We start from the raw sequence: 19,324 nt of genomic DNA, 5'->3' as shown, positions 1-19,324 counted from the left end.
ATGGCAACGGACATCCAGTTATTGCTCGTGCAAGGAGTCTCCAAGTGGCGATGGATGGGCTGGAGAATTAACCCTTCGAGAAACAAATATGAATAGGAGATATGGGGACAAGAAAGATATCTTTCGGGAGAGGATGCAGTCAAGAAAATAAATATTAATTTCTCATAACAAAGCCTCGAAAATAGTCTCAAAATCTCGTGTTTCCTTGCTCTAACTTCATATATTTGTTCCCCAAAGTAAGATCTACATTTTTTTGTTGCCATGTCCCTGCCCAAAACGTTCGACAAGTCGCTGCTCGTGGAGTATGGAGCTGCCTTCATGTACTACATGGAGAAGCACAAGCTCCTGGAGGTGATGAGCCGTCTGCTGGCGGAGGTCTCGGAGCAGCCTGTCGAGGATCTGCGCCGCTGGTTGGGGCAGAATGTACGTCGCATTGGCGTCGATATCTACACCAAGAATCTGAACGCTGTGCATCGCGGAGTGCAGGGAGACTTCTACCAGCTGCCATGTGCATTCCAGCATCGCCTCGTGCTCCATGGCAGACCGGGATCGGGTCGGCGATCGCTGGCACATGCGCTGGCCAAGCGCTGGAACCTGCTGATCATCGATGCGGATGTTCTCGCTTACCACAGCATCAACGGGCAGCGTCAGGACGAGAACACACGTCAGCTGCAGGCGGCCATCGAGAAGGATTGCGTCTTTGGGCGCTCCGAGGCCATCGGGAAGCTCCTCCAGAAGCGGCTGCTCAGGGACGATGCCCTGCATCGCGGCTGGATCCTCATCAACTACCCGAACAACAGCTGCGAGGCCCGGGAGCTCTTTGAGCACTTCTCGGCGCCACCCAACCGCCTGATCTTCCTGCGCATCGAGGAGCGTATGGCCCGCATGCGCATCCTCGTGAAGAGCTACGCCTCGGGGCCACAGGCGAATGTCACCTACCTCGACCGCCAGATGCAGCAGTTCCGCAAGAGCGAGCCCCTCCTCAATGCCTACCTCAGCCAACGACGGGAGGTGCTGTACGTGGATGCCACGCCCTGCTTTGAGGAGGTCAAGTGCCACATCCTCTCGCAGCTCACGAAGCTGCCCTACGTCCTGGGCTTCAAGTACGGCGAGGCCAATGCCACCGTCTGAATAAGCGTCGAATACCAAAAACTGAATCTGAATCTGAATCTGCTGCAAAATTGAGTCACAATGTGTTTTATTAAAGGACTTTTCCCTCTGATTATTCTCGTTATTATTATTTGCTCAAGTGGCGGCTGCTGTCGTTTCACTTTTCTTTTTCTTACTTTTTGTTTGGGCTCAGGCCTATCTGGTGACCTCCGCCCCTGAATGGTTTCCCCATGCGCTCAGAAAGTGAATACTTCTCGGGTTTTCGTTTAGGTAAACAACAAAAAATGAGAGTGAATCGAGTTTCAGCAAGAAATGGAACAAAGACTACCCTTGGAAAATGTTTGAGGAAAGAGCATTTATTCTGTTTTGAATGCTAAGAAAAAATGTTGCAATATCTATGGACAAAATTAATGCAGAGTGCAGCATGTCAAATTGGAATTTTATATCTGTGAAACACTGGGAAATATACACCTTTCTATAGGTACTAATATGCTGGACTCTCAAGGGAATCTAGAGACCAAAACATTATTATTTATGTTATTTTATTCTACAAGATCAAACAAATCTTTTTAATATCTAAGCTCTTCTCTGAAGATAAATCATTACCGCATCTAAACACAATATACCCTCTTCCCTTCCCCTGTTTACAGGTCAACAAAAGTGATTTGCTATTTGAATTTTCCACCACTGAAAAATGTGAACAGAAAAACAATAAAAAATGAAGAAAAATGTGAAGGGAAAAAAGAAAAACAAATGATTTTATGACCACAACTTAAGTGCTCAATTTTTAATTGTTTGACGACGCTGATAAGACCCACAGAGGAGAGAAAGCGATGGAGGTGGAGGCGGAGGCTTTTTTAATGGCACCCAAAAGTTCAATCAAAGTTTTCTAAATTTTTTGTTCGGTTTGCTCGCGGGCAGAGCAACTCGCGGGGTCCAAATTAGTCGCCAGCAAATATATATCTGTTCCGATTCCTGTATCCGAGGGATTCCCCAGAGAGCCGTAACCTTAACGATTCCACGGATAATTAAAAAACGCACAAAATTGTTAGCAGAAGATTCATTTTATTCAGCAGTCCCATTCCATTCTCCCCTCCTAGCGCACCACCTTGATGTCGATGGTGAAGCAGCACCGCTTGCCGCTCACGGGATCCTTGAGGGCCCAGCGGATCGTGTAGGGACTCAGCGGGAACTTGGCCTCGATGGGCACTTCCGTGGTGTAGGTCTGCTGCACGCCACTCCTCACGGGGCAGCCGGTGGCCTTGCAGGCATCCCGCTCCAGGCTGAGCAGCGGCAGCTCCACATCCTCGCTCTTCGCCCAGCCGAGAGTCGCCACCAGGTTGTCGGCATCGAATTTTGGCGTAATGTCGAAGCTCATCTCTGCCGGACGCCGACGGCGGATGTGGCAGGCGGCATTGCTGGCCGCCTGGGGGCAGGGCGTCACTCGCACCGCATCCACGGTGCAGGCATCGACGCTGTCCGCACAGTTGAGAAAGTTGATCGACTCCCCGGAGACGGACACGGCGGCCACGAGTGCCAGCAGCAGCAGCAGCGAGCTCAGACGCAACATAGCGGATCGAGAGTTATACACGGAATGCACAGATGACACTCGAAGTGCCTGCGATTACACATGGAACCCGATTTGATTAGAGCTTATCTCTGGCCTCCACTGACCCTTTGAACTGAACCTATCGGCCAGAGATAGGAAGAGTCGCAGTCTCGAGCGTGTGATCTGATGGACAATGTACTCACTCTGGTGGGGCAGACATCGACTTCGAAGTCTATCTGCGCTGCGGCTGGGGCACGGCTATCTCCAAGCGCCAAGGTAACACATGGAAACTCGTCTCTGCACCCGATGGATGCCAAGAACTCGTTGAAATACACTGAACATCAGGGGAATTGAAGAGAACATAAACAAATTTAATTTTAAAATTACTAAAAATTATATTCCTGCAATTAAAAGTACAGAAAAAATGTATATATCCATGTTGAAACAAATTTGTATATTTAGAAATGTTTTCTAAATTATTTTAAGCATTATTTTTAATGTAAAGTTTACTCGGTGCACATCTCCTATATTTCACAACAAAGATTCCTCTCGTTGCAGTCCCCTCAAAAACGTTTTCACTGTAATCTAATTACAGAAATGATTCATTCTGGAATGAACCTACCAAAGCTGGAAATGACTGAGGTTCCTGCTGCACCTCTCACATATTACACGTTCCGATCTAGTTTCCAGAGCACTCGAATGATTTATTTGCCATAAATTAAGAGGCAAAAATCTATTAAACATCCAACGAGTATTCAGGACACAATTGTTGACTTTTCGGAGCCACAAAATCGATGATGGTTCCGCTTGTACGAGTACCATGACAAATGATCAGAATGAGTAAAAGAATCTGTTGGAGCGATGAGCATAAATCTATTAAGATTTCCACACAGTCAAAGACGATCCAAGACTAATGATGTCCAGTGGAAGGCACAGAGAGCTGTGGCATCTGCTCCACTTTGTCCTCTCCCCAATGCCACATGCCACATGCCACATATGCCAAATAAATCGTCACACTTTTCAGTGTCAGAATTAGGTTCTCGCGATAGAAACCGACGACAGTTGTCAGTCAGCCCCGCCGTGTGCACGTCTCGGAAACACGAGACGAATCCCGCAGGGTCTTCAGTGGCTCCTCTGGAGCTGAAGCTGCATCAATGGGAGCTGTCAATACGAAGGCTGCCTGCGACAATTGCACGGCTCATTTGTGTGGCATGGGCAGGGGGCAGGGCATGTCACCAATCAGCAGACAACAAACAACTGCAACGGAACGGAGAGAGAGAGATAGAGATAGAGAGTGACAACCTGACACCAGAAGCCCAGCATCCCAGAACCAGTCATCAGATCTGGACACACGCCGCTGTCCTCTGCAATTGGATGCAATTTTTGTTGTTTTTCCCGGATCGGAGTGCTCCCCAGAGAACGCAATTAGCCGCGCTGAAGGAAAGCGCAACATTTCGACTAGTTTCCCCGCAACATTTTCATATGCAAAACATGTTTTTACGCTCACAAATTTATATTTCACAAAATTGATAGAAAAGTTTTGTCCAGCCAGCGCATAATTAACACTCCCTTACCCCGCTCTTCCTCCCTTCCTCTCTCTCTCTCTCTGATTTCTACCCGTAATGTTTTTCGCATAAATTATACAAAATATTATTTCTCTGAGGTCTTTCGGCGTTGCTTTTTTATCGCCTTTCTGCTGCCTTTCTGGTTTTGTATCAAAGTCCAGTGAACGGTGAATCAACAGAGAGCCAAACCGAAAACCAAAACAGAATTAATTCATTAAAGAAATATGCAAAGCATTAAAAACAAGGAAAACGGGGAAAAAAGTATCAAGAACTTGATGACGGGACGCCAGACGGGACGGGGGCAATCCCAAAATCGTGAAAAAAATAAAAGAAAAACGAGAAAAAAATCAACAAAAAATTTATGAAATTTATGTTTTATTACTTAATGAACTTACCGCAAATTAAGCCAAGGGACGGGACCTTATGGATTGGGCCATGGGGAATGGGGAACGGAGGGCGGGGGCATGGTTACTCGACTGAAGGATGAGTCAGGGACCGGCCCTGTCTTCAATTAATATGCAAAAAATGTCACCATCAACGGCCTGCGCTTCATCTGCTGCTCATCAAAGTGTCAGGAGGAGAGCAGTAAGGAGGCTGGGGAACAGCAGGAAAATCCAGTTCGGGACACTTGAGACACTCGTCCCGCCACAGCCGCCACACAGGCCACAGCCAGGAAGTGTCCGGACTGCAAATTGGTTAGCAATTAATGGCAACCATTTTTTAATTGAACACACGAGCAGCAGACACAGAGGAAGGCTGTGAAAAGCAAGGGGAAAGCGAAGAGACCCCGAGTGGCAATTGAGAAACGAGTGAACCCTGAAAGTATCCCAGGATGGAGGTTGCGGATCAAAGGTTATCACTGGAGCTTGCGCCTATGATGAAAGACAGCTAATTTTACTCTTCTAAAAATGGACATTATCAGCGGGATTAGCAGTTTAAGATGGGGAAAGTGAGGCAATTAATACACTATTGGAAATTTCACAAAAAGCAAAAGAATGCACGACTTGTGGTACTTCAGCAAAAGATCAACAAAAGATAAATATAACAAAAGAATATCACATTAACTATGGCGATCGTATAGAAATCAAATTTATTATGACTTTTAATCACTTTTCCCATACAAAATAGTTCTCAATGAAGGGTGTGCAAAGCTTCTAAGCATATTTGGGATAGTTTGTTTGGTTATAGTTTGGTTCAGAGTCCACACAAACGTGTTGGACCTACACCAGACTGACCATGGCCAGTCGCAAGTATAAAGCAGCAACAACTGAACAGCTCCACGTGGCTCCAATAAACTCATTTCGATTGTAAAAATTGAAATGCTTGATTGAAATTAATGACAGTGATTAGGAACGACTTATGACACCTACAGATGTCTCAGTCGGACCAGGTTGCCCAGGAAAAAGGTGAAAATCATCGTGAGAAATGTGCTTTCCCCGCATGGAAATTCACCAGCTAAACAGCAACGATTTACATATGTAAATACCCTCAGTCAGAGGCAAATCAAGAGCCTCCAGCCTGCTTAAGAAGATCCTTCCATTCATTATCCCCAATCCTGAATGCTCGTACAAAAAACTCTTTCATAAATTCCATCAGATGCCAAAGCTGGCCATCATTTGTGGGTTAAATGGAGCTTGTGATTTGCTCAGATTTGTGCTCCACTAATGTAAAGCTACAGCCCTCCGCCCCCAACCGCTAGTCTACGACTAATCTTCAGCCTCCTTCCCCCGCTTCCACGGCAATGGGGGGAAGGGCAAATCACCTTCAGGGGGGCCATAAAAAAGCAAACAAGAAGAAGGAAAATACAAATAAAAATACAAATGGAAATGAAAATAAAGCAAAAGCAAAAGCCGGCAAAACGAACAAATAATGAACGCCACTCTACCCTGGAGTGTAACTGTATCTGTATCTGTATCTGTATCTCTTGCTCTGGCAATAGTATCTGTATCTGCATCTCCCATACTCTCTCCCCGGTCTCTGGTAGATTTTTATTTCTTGGAATAATCTACGCGGAGCACACGACTAATCTTCGTTTAATTTCATTTGCACCAAGCAAACCCGAAATTGAAACCGAAATCTTCACGGGGGGAAGGGCAGCACTCGCACCACTCGTACCTCATGGATGGATGGCGACAAAGGGCCATTCAATGGCAAGGACAATGTAAGGACATTCGCCCGAGAACTGCAACATTTCATTGGCTGAACGAGGGACGCCCACGCCACACCAATTCCTGGTCCACGTCCACGTCCTCGGTGTCCTCGGCGTCGATGTCGCTGGCGTCGTCGTCGTCGTCGTCAGGGAGATCAAAAGTATGCGACACCGTGGCTTAATTCGATTTTAACAATTGCATAGCACGCCAGCCAATGGCAAATGCCAAAGGACTTCCCCCCACACCGCCCAAAAATGTTCTCTAATTGAACCAAAGGGAGAAATGTCCTGCGATGTGGATGATGCCGATGCCGATGCTGATGCTGCTCCTGCTGCTGCTCCTTCTTCCTTGGGGCACATAAAATTAATCCGACGTGTGGCGCCGCTGCTGCTTCTTTGTCAGAGCGTCTTCGAACAATTTGAATTTAAATGTCCTTCCCCGCCTCCTCCACCCTGTACATTTTTTTTATTTCCAGTTTTATCCTCGGGTTTCTTTTTATTTTATAAATAAAAAGAACTAAGAACGAAACAAGTCAAGGAACCTTCGCGAATTGAATTAAACGTGTCCTTCTGTCTCCCAGCACTGTTCGGGTAGGTGTGGACACACTGCCACAGTGGCAGTGTGGCAAGAGTGCGGCAGTGGGGCGTGGCACCCGTACAATCATCATCATCTCAATGTATTGAAAATTTTATTGCCTGGAATAATTATCCGAATTAAGCACACTAATTAATTGCTTCACTCCACTCCGCACTCGATTCGTGGTGCCACTTGCGGTGGCATATGTGAGAGAGAAAAAACCCAAGAGTCAAAAGAAGTATAGAGAAAAATTGTAGAGGGGTACGAGACCCTAAGAACTGATTTACTTTTATAGGCAGCAACGAAAGAGAAAGAGAGAGAGCTCTACGGAGAGCTCTGTCTTTAGAATTTACGCGTGGTTGCTCGACGCGGTTCTGTGAAGCTGATAAAAGTGAACCCCGCAGTCTCAGACAGCTACAATACCCACACAATCGAGCAAAAAGAGAGACCCAGAGTGAGCTCATTATCTGCTTTTGTTTCAAAGAATTCTCTCTCTCTTTCTTTTACTTGTTGTGGTTTGATTCGAATGGAAACTATCTGTCTCCTTCCTTCAAACCTGATCGAAATGTGCCAAAAGATGTTTCTCCATAACGAATTTTATTTATGAAACAATTTCTCAAAGTAAAACTTCTTCTAATTCTAGATTCCGTGCTAAAGGAAGGATTATAACCTTAATGGAAAACACGCGAACTTCTACTGGAAAAAAGGTATTTCATTTACATACTCTACGCTCTACATTTATCATATGAATTTACAATATTTTCCACTATTCCTCATGGTATTTCTGCTGTTTAAAAAGTCTCCAACTACTCACCATAATCTAAAGCTCTATTATCATATCGTCCTTTCAATTAACATCTCTAGCACTTGCCTCTCATAACTTTAAGGGACTCTCTCTCTACCAACCACTCGCTTGCACTATCTTTTACAATGTAATCTCTTGAGCTGCTACCTCCAATCCTCCTCTCTAACATTCGAAACCCCCTCCCCACCCCAGACATTAGTGGGAAAACATATGCATCATCCGCTTGCAGGCAAACGGAAAACATTTCATGCAAAAAAGGTTTTTAATTTAAATTTCTCGACTTGACGTGTGGCATGTGCCGACGTTGTCGTTGTCGTCTTTGTGCTGCCCTGCCCTGCCATGCCCTGCCATGCCCTGTCCTGTCCTGCCCTCGTGTTCCCTGATGTCTGAGTCGAAGTCTTAGACTCGACTCGAAGCATTCTGCTCAAATGTGGGCAATGTCTTCCACTCGCACTACAGAGAATGGGCCAAAGAACAAGCCCACATCCCATCCATTGGCCATGCAAGCAGCACAATTGACGCTTACATTGTTCCCAAGAATTATTATGTGGTTACCCCAGCATGTGTGTCCCGTCCCTGTCCCTGTCGCTGTGTCCGATGTGTGCCACACATCCTGCCATGGCGCAGGACGCCTTATCACTTTACCTACAGCCACAGAGGAGGCAGCAGCACCACCAGAAATTGGTTACCATCTCTCCCAAAACGAGCGGCACATTTATCTGGGCCGTCAACTCTGAGCACAGCCCACACACACATGTGCCAGCCTCAAATTGAATCCCTTTCTCGGGAGTTGGAGTGGATGAGAGTCGTAGGTGAGAAGAACCCTTTTCCCGAAGCTGAAAGCAAGACAAATTTCCCCTAAGACGACCACTACTTTTACTCAAGCCTCAAGCCAATTAATAAACCCCGAAAAGGAAAGCATTTTCCTTGAGCCACTCACTGCCTCCGCTCATGTGTGACCCATAAATTTCTATTTTATTGGCCAAGGTGCCGCCCTGTACCGTGCCGTGCCGTAGAGGAGAAACTTTTAATTGTTATTAATTTGGAAATATTATTTCTTTGCTGGCTATGCTGTTGTGGGTGGTCTGTTGGTCTCTCTTGGTCTCTGAATTCGAATTTGAATTTCGGTTTTCGGATTTTTGTTTTCAAGTGCTGCCAAAGTAAACACCGTCGTCGGACCACGGACACGGACACGGACACGAACACGGGGGCTCCGCGGACTATTTTTGCCAATGGAAATAAATGAAATGTTGCAATGCAGCACAAATTGTGTTGTGGCGCTGCCTGACTGACGTTTTGTTTGTGTTGCAAAAAGCCAAACGCCATGGGTGGCCTCTAAGGCAGGCAGGCAGTTGGCCGATGGAGGAGAGGAGAAGGCCCTGCTATTATTTCCCTCTTTCATCTGGGGGGAACAACAGATGGAGGTGGCACAGGTGATGCTGCCGGCACTTGAACTTCATGGGGAATGTGGCCACAATGCCAGACAAGGACACAGAGGGGCATGACAGTCGCGGCCATGAGGAATGACAGCTGCGAAAAATACATGCAGAAAAATAGAGTGACAATTTTGCAGGAATATTTCTATGGGTTTTTGAGAAAAGAAAATAGATAAAATGTACAACTTTGTTGCAGGAATCTTTACCTTTCTCCTAGCCATTTCTAAACATATTCCGCATAAGGTATCAAATCTCTCCATTATATCAAAACCAAAACTTCCCTCCTGGAAGAAAGTTTCAACCCCTCGTATGCAAATGTCTTGTGATATTTTAGATGTATGTTTCTGTCTGTGTTTCTTTATCACTCGAACAAGTCGTGCTGCAAAAGTTTGCATATCCCGCAGGACATAAAGGATACAACGGACCAAATAACAGGATTATAAACTACGAATCCAGAACCCCTCCCCCAGAGTGGAGAGAGCAGCAGCTCCCAAGATGTCCGAACAGACAAATTTCTTGAGCTTAAAGGTGCAGGAACCCCGAATCCCAATCCTCCTTCGACTCCTCCTCCACTCTAAACAATTTCTAAAATTTAACTGTGCGACTTTCAGGCTCATTAAGGGCACACGAATCCAGGGTATAGTTAGTCGTTAAACTATTAAGACTAATGAGGGTTCCCCCTCCCACACATCCCTTTTACCCCTTACAAATGCAAATTTATCAAGCGAATGATTTCATTGCCACACAGCTGAGGCACGGCACACAGGTCCAGTGCCCACTGCCAGGGCCGAACGGGGAACTTGACTCCATTTCGCATCTCTCATCTGGCGAGAGTCACGTAAGAAATGTGTCGCATGTGGGCGTTTCGTCATCGCCACATCTTAGGGCATTCACCATCAGCAGCATGAGGGCTCCATTTGAGGCATAGGAGCAGCAGCATGAGGGCTCCCTTTGAGGCATCATCATATCAGAAGGTGCCGCCAACGGGTGTGTGGCTCCGGCGCGGGTGCAGATTTAGCAGATTTCAGCACGTTTCACATTTCGGGGCTGTGTTTGTCTTGTGCTTTCCACGAAACACTCGCGAATTTTGGGTGGCCAAAAACAAAGCCACCAAAACAGCTCACAAGCAAGAAATAAAAAACAACCAAAAGATCAAAACAATCAAACAAAATTCAGCTGGAGAGTCAGTTGAGGGAATCGTGGGACTAAATATTGATCAGAATAAAATATACAATTTTTAAATTGTTTAGAAAATTGATAAGCTTTGGTGGAAATAGAGGCAAAAGGTACTTGGGTATGCCATGACCTGATATCAAAAGAATTTTTGCCATGGAATCTTGTGTAGCCGAAAGAACTTCTATTCTAACCTTCTCTGTCAGAAGTTTTTACAATTAATTTTCTAATATGTAATATCAATCTTCTCCCCCTTCTGTCTCTCATCTCTCCCAGCCAACAACTTGCCCTTACAGGTATTCAATCTATAAGTTCCCAAATAAACTTTCCCTCTCCCAACTCCCCTGCAACTTCTGACTTCCTTGACTCTTACTATTTGCCTTGCGGCTGTCGCGTAGCTTTGTCGAGCTGCAAACCCGTGCTGCTGGTATCACCTCTGCTATCGAAAGCCGAGTGGCAACCGCAAAGTGTTAAAGTTCCTATATATGGCTTACCTTCCCCCCACGAACTTCGACCTACTCCAATCATCAGATGCGAGGAGGCAGCTGCCGACTCCACGTTTGGAGAAGGCCCCGAAAAGCAATTTGCGGACGTGCATGGAAAACTTTTACTGGCAGCAAATTGAAATTAATGTGAAGTTTCAGTAAAAGTGGCTTAAATGCACACACGGGCCGCATTTGGGGAATTGCTGCTGCCGATGCTGCTGCAGGACACAGCACCAGGGCGGGGGGCAGAGGCAGTGGCAGGGATTTTGGGATACGAAACTTTCTCGAGAGCGAAAGATACTTATGTTATTTTGAAATACTTAGATGCTCCCACACACACACCCACACACTGAGATACATATTTGAAATAGTTTTGCGCCTTTGGCAGTCCCTTCTAAGCCGCCAAAGCTGTTGATTATAAGTTTCGGGACACCTTTTCCTTCGGTCGGGGCATCCACCTACATTTTCGGGATGATTGTAAGTGATATGGATGCCCCCCACCCGCTGTCGGGATAGCTTTCTTTTCTAACGATTTGTGAATTGCACTTCCTGTCGGTAAATAAGAGAAGACTATAAATTCCAGCATCCATCCCAGTCCTTGAGAGCCATTTGCATGCGTGCAGCTTCTCATGAGAGTACGAGTACGAGTATCTGTAGCTGAATCTGAATCTGGTTCTTCGTCTTTGCATTTGTTTGCCTCCTCTGCGCTGGCATTTGTTGGTTTAACAGCAAAAGTTTGTCTTTCAAATCGAAAACTAGAAAAACGTTGCATTTTATTCGACTTCTCGGAGGAAGGGGAGAATCTTAAAGGAGGGGGCGCCTCTCAAGTATCTTTAAGGGGCAACTTTCGTTAATATGTATCTGAATGAAAGGGGTTTCTTTTACGAGCAAGTGTTTGCCTTTAAAGTTTACTTTTGATTACTCCCTGGCATGGCCATCTCCCGTCTCCTGTCAGGTGGTGGAATCCACACATGGAATCGCCGCCCAATAGCTCCTCCGTAGAGCGGGGTTCTTGGCTTTCTTCTCTCCATTTATTTGCATTGAATATTTGTTTGTTTGTCAGCAGGAGGATGCAGAAGAGGGGACTAACGCCCAGTCCTTTGTCGGTTCGTGTTTGTTCTAAGTGAATGATGCAAATTTGATGCTCTCTTCTACGAGTATAAAGCGCAAAACTTTTCCACATGAACATGAGCATGAACAAGAGTTCGACGAGGAGTTCGAGATGGAAATGGTACGGGGCATGGCCAAGGAGTAGCTGGGAGGAATGGGTTATACGACGACGATGCAAACTTTTATTGCGGACTAAAATGAACTTCCGCCCCTGCAACTGCAATGGCGAAAGGAAGTTCATAATTTCAGCTGATTTAGGAAAAGTTTCTGCCACATTCGCCCGTTACTCTCTCTCCCACTCGCACTCCCACACTCCCTCTCTCTCACTGGAAGAGATTCCTTCTCTTTCTCTCTTTTGGCAGTTTAAAGGCAATTTGCTTGGCTTGGCTTCTCTCGCTTGACGCTTGTTGACAAAGACATTTGCCGGGTCAATTCAGTGCGGAATACACCCTGGATAATCGCTGGATTTGAGAGGTATGCAGGATTCGCGGAGATGAATGTAACAGGCAGAAGAAAGGACGAAAATTTAAACCGAAAACCAATGGAATACCTGCAGAAGTCACACATTCAAAGGGGATTTGTCTCATTAATGCAGCCTCTCTCAATTGAAGACTTGTTTCTAAGCTAAAAATGATTTTAGGTGCTCTCCGCAATGCTTTCCACTGACCACTGAGTACATTCTAGTCGATCCATTGCACCCTGTTGTTCTCTCTTGTTTTTTGCTCTGATTCTCATTCTGATTCCTCGGAATCGTTTGGCGCGAGACAAAACAACAAACACGAGGCAACATTTGATTTGTTTACACAAAGGATAGAGTGGCACCAGAGCCAGCAGCCGCAGCAGCAGCAGCAGCAGCGGAGGAGGAAGATGCCACAGCAGCAGCGGCAGCAGTGACCAGAAGGCGTAGGTACACACGAATCCAGCGCGATATTCTGCTAGCGTATCTCTCAGATACGCATCCCAAAAACGAAACCGAACGAAAGCCAGACTTTCGGTACGTTCAGCCTCAGCCCCTGTGCATACACACACGCGGACACATGAACAAATTTTGTGCGGTGTGGCCATGTGTTGGCCAAATGTTTGCCACGGCATGTGAAAAATCTTCCTCTTCCTCTGCCTCTGCCTCCGCCTCTCCCTTTCCCTGTATACCGCAGACCGAATGCCTCTCCCCGTGAGGTGTGAATCGGTATGGAGCTGTTCGCCTCGACCTCGACCTCGCAAGGCAAACGGAAATCAAATGCAGACATGGTCCCTCTTGTTTGTTTGTGTGTGTGTGTGCCATGTCCTTTCCACATCGTACATCCTTTTGCCGCATTTTTATTTTAGGTACAAATTTCACACTTTGTTTATGCTCGGGCCCGCCTGCCGTGCAATGCTCTATCCGGAGGATTTGCTCTGTCCTGTGTACTCTGTCCCATGTCCTCTGCCCGGTACTCTGTGCCGTGCCAAACGGCGTTCCAGGGCGCAGGGCGCACCGGCGCTAGCAAATCTGACAACGATTCATGGGCAATGGCAATGGCAATGGGCGTTAGCGCCTCTACAATATCGAGTCTCTGACCCGCTAACTGTTTCTGCCTCTACCTCTCACTCTTTCACACCTCTCTCTCCGTATCTCTCTAGCTGTCTGTCGCTCGCTCTCTCTCTTTTTCGCTTGTGTTGGAGTTATGAATTTTAACATTTTTAGGTGCACCGCAGGAACGGGAAGCTGGGAAGGTCTTTAAGTGCAGCTGAAAGAGAGAGAGAGAGAGAGGCAGAAGTATAGGAATGCATGGGAATGGGTGAGCTTGAAAAGGCGTGCATCGGCATGTACACATGTGAGCTTTGAAAGCTCCGCTTGAAATTAAAGCTTAGGCACAGGCTTGAGGTGTGTGCTTGTCGGAAGTCTTCTGCCATTCCCTCTCTCCTTTCCATCCCTCACCATTTATAGCTTAAAACTTCTCCAAAGATCTCTTTCAAAGCTCACCGCTTGACAAGATCAAAGTCTACTCCATTTATTATACGAATAAGTGTGGGAAATCTCTACTCAGATTGAATCTCCACTGCAGCGCTATGAGCCACCCTTTGTGGCCACTCTATCGATCGCTCTGTCAGCCGTCTGCTGGCTGACCCAGTGAGCAGAATTGAACTTTCATGCCAGTTCCAAAGTCCAAAGTGCGGTCCAGTCAGCGGCTTTGGCTTCCACTTTGGTATTTCTCATTAATTAGAGAAAATGCACAAAATGCAGCGACCGAGATCATTTGTCTTCATCAAAGATCCGTTGATAATGTCAGTCGTAAGCTGCATTTTCATTTTCAGTTTCGTCTCAGCTTCTGCATCAGTTTCTGCATCAGTTTCTGCTGTGCGAAATTTGTTTAGGCGCCAGCAAATGCATTAAAAATATTGTATACATGGCAACCGAACCCCCTTCTGGCCATCTGGCTTCCAGCCTGGCGCCTATTCCAGGGCACAAGACAAACAATTATTACAATTACAATTACAACAATTACACATACAATTAAATGCGAAATGCGAATGCGAAATGTGACAAGTGGTTGTCGCATACCTCAATTAGCAGCCCAAAAGATCAACACGCCAGAGAGCTGCCACAAACAGTCTCCTATCATCCATCCACTCCACTGACTAGTGCGAATGTTAGTGCACCCCCTCTTGTGTATGCCACCCCCCCCCCCTCACATCGAGTGTCCACTCCTAATTACAACGGTTACAAAATTATTAATGCAATTGCAAGCGCGATTCATCCGATTCTATTTATAGACCTCGAAATGACGACATTCCCAAAGTGTCAACTGCCTTTACGCCTCGCTCTCGCTCTCAGTCTCTCTCTCTCTCAGCCTCTTCTTCTCTCAAGCTCTTCTTTCACGCGCACTTTTGGTTTTGCACTGAGAGAAATTGTGGTGTGGATTAATATAAATATTAATGAATTGAATGAATGATAACGATAAGAGAGACGAATTGGTCATAATTATTTGACAGTAGAACTTCTACTCCAATTTCCAAGTTGAGTTAAGAATATTCACCTTAGAGTCATTCGGCAGCCATTGAAGCTGAAGATCAATAAATTTTGTATAGATTCTGTCACATATTTCCACGCTCTGCAGTTCCTTGCAGTGCACAAAAGTGTTTAATTAACGCCAATCCAGAGCGGCATGAACTGGAACTGCAAGTGCAATGAGCGGTTGGGGTTGGGGCGGCTGAGCCGCAGTCACAGCCCCACCAGCGGGCAGGACAATGACTTCTTCTTCGAGGGCATGTGAAGTGGCGGCTGTCGAAGTGTCGGCCGGAATGTGCCACCAGCCAGCAGTACCGTGCCGCGCCGTGCCGTGCCCAACCGTACCGTACGAGCAGAGAAGCGTCGAAGAGCGACAACATTACACAACAGTCAATTAAAATTAATAACTTTTGCAGCGGCAACATGCAGCGTGAGAGAGGGGTGAGGGCCGGGGGCAGTCACAGTGGAGAGTGGAGTGCAGCAAACCGTTGTTTCCCATGTGTTGGTCGTCAGACTTCAGACTCCACCTCGTGGACAGCCCCAAAATGCATCCGACAGATACGTTCTCCATCCGCATTTAAGCCTGGACTCTGTCGCGGCTTCAGGCACGCACACGCGTGTTTCCCGAAACAGTTAAAAAATCGAAAAGCACACAAAAACTGAAACATTTCAAGTTGAAGTTTTTTTTCGTTGTCGTTTTATTTTTATTAATTTTGACGCGTCATTTTTATGAACTGCCGCCGAAAAGAGAGAAAGCTGCAAAAATAAAGTAACATAAAAAAAGAAAGGGAACAAATTGTGGAAAAAAAGGCAACCAAGTGCTTGCAACATGTGGCGGCTTATTGGCGTTGAGCGCTTTATTAGGCCCCAGCCAAATGGAAAACTGAATCGAATCGTATCGAGCCGAGTCGTGGCGATAAATCACATTTTGGGCACACATATTACACACACTTTTATTGTGGCAAAAGTGAATGAATACTTGAGTAGTGGATGCAGGCAATCAATCAATTAATCATGAGGTTATCAAAATATTAGTCAAACTACTGAACTTGTATGAATTCGTATTTAAAATGTTGATATCGTTGGGGTTCTGCATAAAGCGGGAAATGTAACACCTTCTCTCGGTAAATTCCAATAGGAATGAATCAATCAAAGTATGAATCTCTCCTTACCAAAACCTAATTTCAAAGAAGAACTCAGTGTTCCATATCTCAAATAAGGTGCAATACATGTATCATACCATCATGAAGCCAATCCCGAGCTATCCTTTCCCAAGAAAAGAATGCCCCAAGAAGTGTAACCCTCCTGCTGAACCACAAAAAAAGTATCTTTGTTCCGAGTGGATGTTTCCGCTAGACCGTAAATAGTTTTTATTCGATTACATGCAAGTGTTGCCTCCACCCAGTCTCATCTATAATTCAATATAGAATATACAGATATACCAATTTTTTGCTAGAACCCACCACAGACTCCACAGACAGTGCAGACATTGAGGACAGATGATGACTTTCGCTTGGTTTAACAAAAGCCGTATTATTTACACCTCCGGCTACAAAGAACCAACGCTAAGACCATTACGCTGGCAGCAGTAGCAACAGGGAAAACAAGTTGCAAACACACACAGAGCCGGAGACAGGGGGCATGCAACAACTGTGACAATCTACACAGCCAGCCACTGCCACCGCCACCACCCGGCAGCATAGCAGATCGCCCCGTCTCGTCCGCATTTCAATCAATTAATCTAATTTAAATTCTTCCTTTTGTGTCGCTTTTTTTCTCTCGAAGTTTTTCCCTGGCTCGGTCTAAGCCACCACCATTAAACGAGTTCTTTTTGTACGAGAGTTTTTCAATTTCTGCATTATCATTCGATGCCAGGTCGAGGGTCATTAGCGGATGAGAGGGCGCACCGCTCTCCGCTCAAGTTTTTAAGCTTTCGAGGGTTGCCGAGCAATCGGTTTACCTATCAAACAATCCATTCAGCCAACCCAACCCCTTTTTCTGTGGCCCAAATCCCCGAAATCCAATTGAGTTATGCAGAGCCACTGAAGTAGTACTAGTCTCTCCGCTCTCCGGTCTCCGCACTCCGCTCACCACTCGACTCGCACGACTCTCTCGAGTCTCTCTCCGGCGATACGGAAATGCGCCTTAAATGCCTTTTCAGTGTAGCCAAAGTGCAATGAGCCATTTCCTGCTCATCCTCTGCAGATCCTCTTCCTTCCGGCGGGCAAAAAGCTGTGCCATAAATGTTGAGCACAACCACAGGACATACCCACAGGAACATCACGGCGATGCTCTGCTCTGTGCTGCGTTGCTCTAAAAAACTGCAGACAAAACCAATCTGCTGGCCGCCCACCCGTTCAACTGACAGCCCAGCCACGCCCCGTTTTCCACAGCACAAAAATCAGCAAAAAAGGTGAACAAGCCAAGCCGCACACAAAAAACTGAGCAAAAGAAGCTTCGGAACGAACGTGTGCCAGGAGCAGGAGCAGGAGCAAACACACAGAAGAATGCAGTCAATGCGTATCCATATCCAACAGATACTCGTGCCACAGCCACTGCCACATGGCACATTCACGGGAGGAGGCTGCAGGACATGCCATCTGTCAGGCAGCATTTGAGATGCCAGCAGAACAAAAACAAAGTCAAAGGATTGGGCCCCTGAATTCGCTAGAGCAGGGATTGGCTCTAGAGAGACGCAAGAGGGGGAAATGGAGAAAGGGTTAGAGACAGCTGAGAGCTAAAAGAAACTCTATTCGAGATACAATTGTATCTGCGAATTGGATTGTGATTTGTAAGCCCTTTTGTGGGGTGCGAGCAGAAGAGGTTTTCTGAGAAGTTTTCAAATGCAGTAATGGAAGGTATTTCGATTTGAAAGTAGACAAATATTTACAATGCGATCGAAGATAATTATTCAGTTTCGACAGTGACTTTATCATCGTAAATACTTATCTTGATTTAAATACAGATTTAAATATCTAGATATCATAGTTAATATACGAGTATCGATGGCATCCGTTCCCTTTGTGGAGCTCCATCTTCAGCTTCCATCATTTATGCTTTTATCTCTCTTAGTGTTTACTCAACTGAAGAGATTTTAAGCTGAAATGATTCCTTGTACAGTAGCTTTCAGTTACATCTAAAATTAAACCTCCGACGCACATTTCTGCAACATCAAGAATATATATTTCTTAGTTCTATAAACTAATTTCTATAAGCTATCAATCATGGCTGAACCTATTCAATTTCCCCTTCAAATATCACACAACTATCCATTTCGCACTCTTTTCACCCATATTAGCTAATTACATTCCAAGTCTTACATAGAAACACTCGCTTTCAAAGGGTTTACATAGGGTGTGTAACTCTCCGCCCTCACTCCACGCCCCACTTGACTTTCGACGCTCGACTTATGGGCTCGGGGCCACACCTTGGTCTTGGGCTCAGCTCATAATTCATAATCATCGGAACAGCCGAACAGCAGAACATCAGAGCAGTGCCTCAGGTCTGCCTCGTAAAGCAAATCAATCACAATCGAAATCTGGCTACAAATGTGCCCTAAAAGCAGGAGGCAACGCTCGGCCACCCTTACGACTCGAAGGGGTCCTGCAGCCTGCAAGCCGGTGTCCTGGTCTGCATTTTGTGGCATGAACAATTGAACAATTGCGAAAAATCCGTGAAAGACAGAGAGAGAAAGAGAGGGAGGAGGAGAGCTACAGCTACAGAAGGATTAATGCTGGTACGCTGCTGCAGGCGTCCTCCCCTGCCGCCACCGGTGTCCTGGCTAAGGTGTCGCGCTTAAAACCCCCCGTGTGTCGCTGCTGTATCGCGTATCGCTTTGCAACCCCAAATTGCATTCGCTGTACGTGGACGAGCACGAGTACGAGTCCTGCGCCCCGTCTCCTGCCACATCATCGGCAACTTTTCATTATGCTAAACCGTAAATGAAGAGGGTTGCCCATCCAGGGGCTGATGACGGGACCTGGCCGAGGGTTTGGGGTGTACTGGAGTGGGGAGTGCGGAGTGCGGAGTGCGGAGTGGTGCACGCGCTCAGGTAAGGCCAAGGCTCGAAGGTGGAACAAAGCCAGCAATGGGACGATGGGATGCAGGAGCAGCAGCTGTGGGAGGGGTGGCAGCACCGAGCGTGACAGATTAGCGAATGGCAAAATGCTGACATACGGGCGAAAGGAACAGGACAGGAACATGAGTAACAGGAGCAGCAGCCAGAACAGCAGGACTCGACTCAGAGGTGACTGCTGCTGAGGTAAGTCTGTCCGAATGCGGGGCAATCTCGTAGCTCGTATCGTAGCCCGAAACTAGTAAGTCCACTCTCCCTCCCACCCTGCCCTTCCCTCTGAGCCATTCCAGTGGCACATTCT

General features: G+C 46.3%; 2 protein-coding genes across 2 annotated transcripts; one reads left to right on the top strand and one right to left on the bottom strand.

Moving 5' to 3' along the window:
* Positions 1-240: 240 nt before the first annotated feature.
* Positions 241-1,214, top strand: LOC117896656. Its single transcript, XM_034805103.1, has one exon. It carries the CDS (start codon positions 262-264, stop codon positions 1,129-1,131), a length of 870 nt encoding a protein of 289 aa, XP_034660994.1. The 5' UTR covers positions 241-261; the 3' UTR covers positions 1,132-1,214.
* A 941-nt stretch (positions 1,215-2,155) lies between these two features.
* LOC117898112 (MD-2-related lipid-recognition protein) lies at positions 2,156-2,719 on the bottom strand. Its single transcript, XM_034807298.1, has one exon. It carries the CDS (start codon positions 2,678-2,680, stop codon positions 2,207-2,209), a length of 474 nt encoding a protein of 157 aa, XP_034663189.1. The 5' UTR covers positions 2,681-2,719; the 3' UTR covers positions 2,156-2,206.
* Positions 2,720-19,324: the final 16,605 nt, after the last annotated feature.

This window comes from Drosophila subobscura, chromosome O (genome assembly GCF_008121235.1).
Source record: "Drosophila subobscura isolate 14011-0131.10 chromosome O, UCBerk_Dsub_1.0, whole genome shotgun sequence".
Lineage (NCBI taxonomy): Eukaryota > Metazoa > Arthropoda > Insecta > Diptera > Drosophilidae > Drosophila > Drosophila subobscura.
Note: the sequence above shows the minus strand (reverse complement) of the source record. Positions and strands in the feature narration are given on the sequence as shown.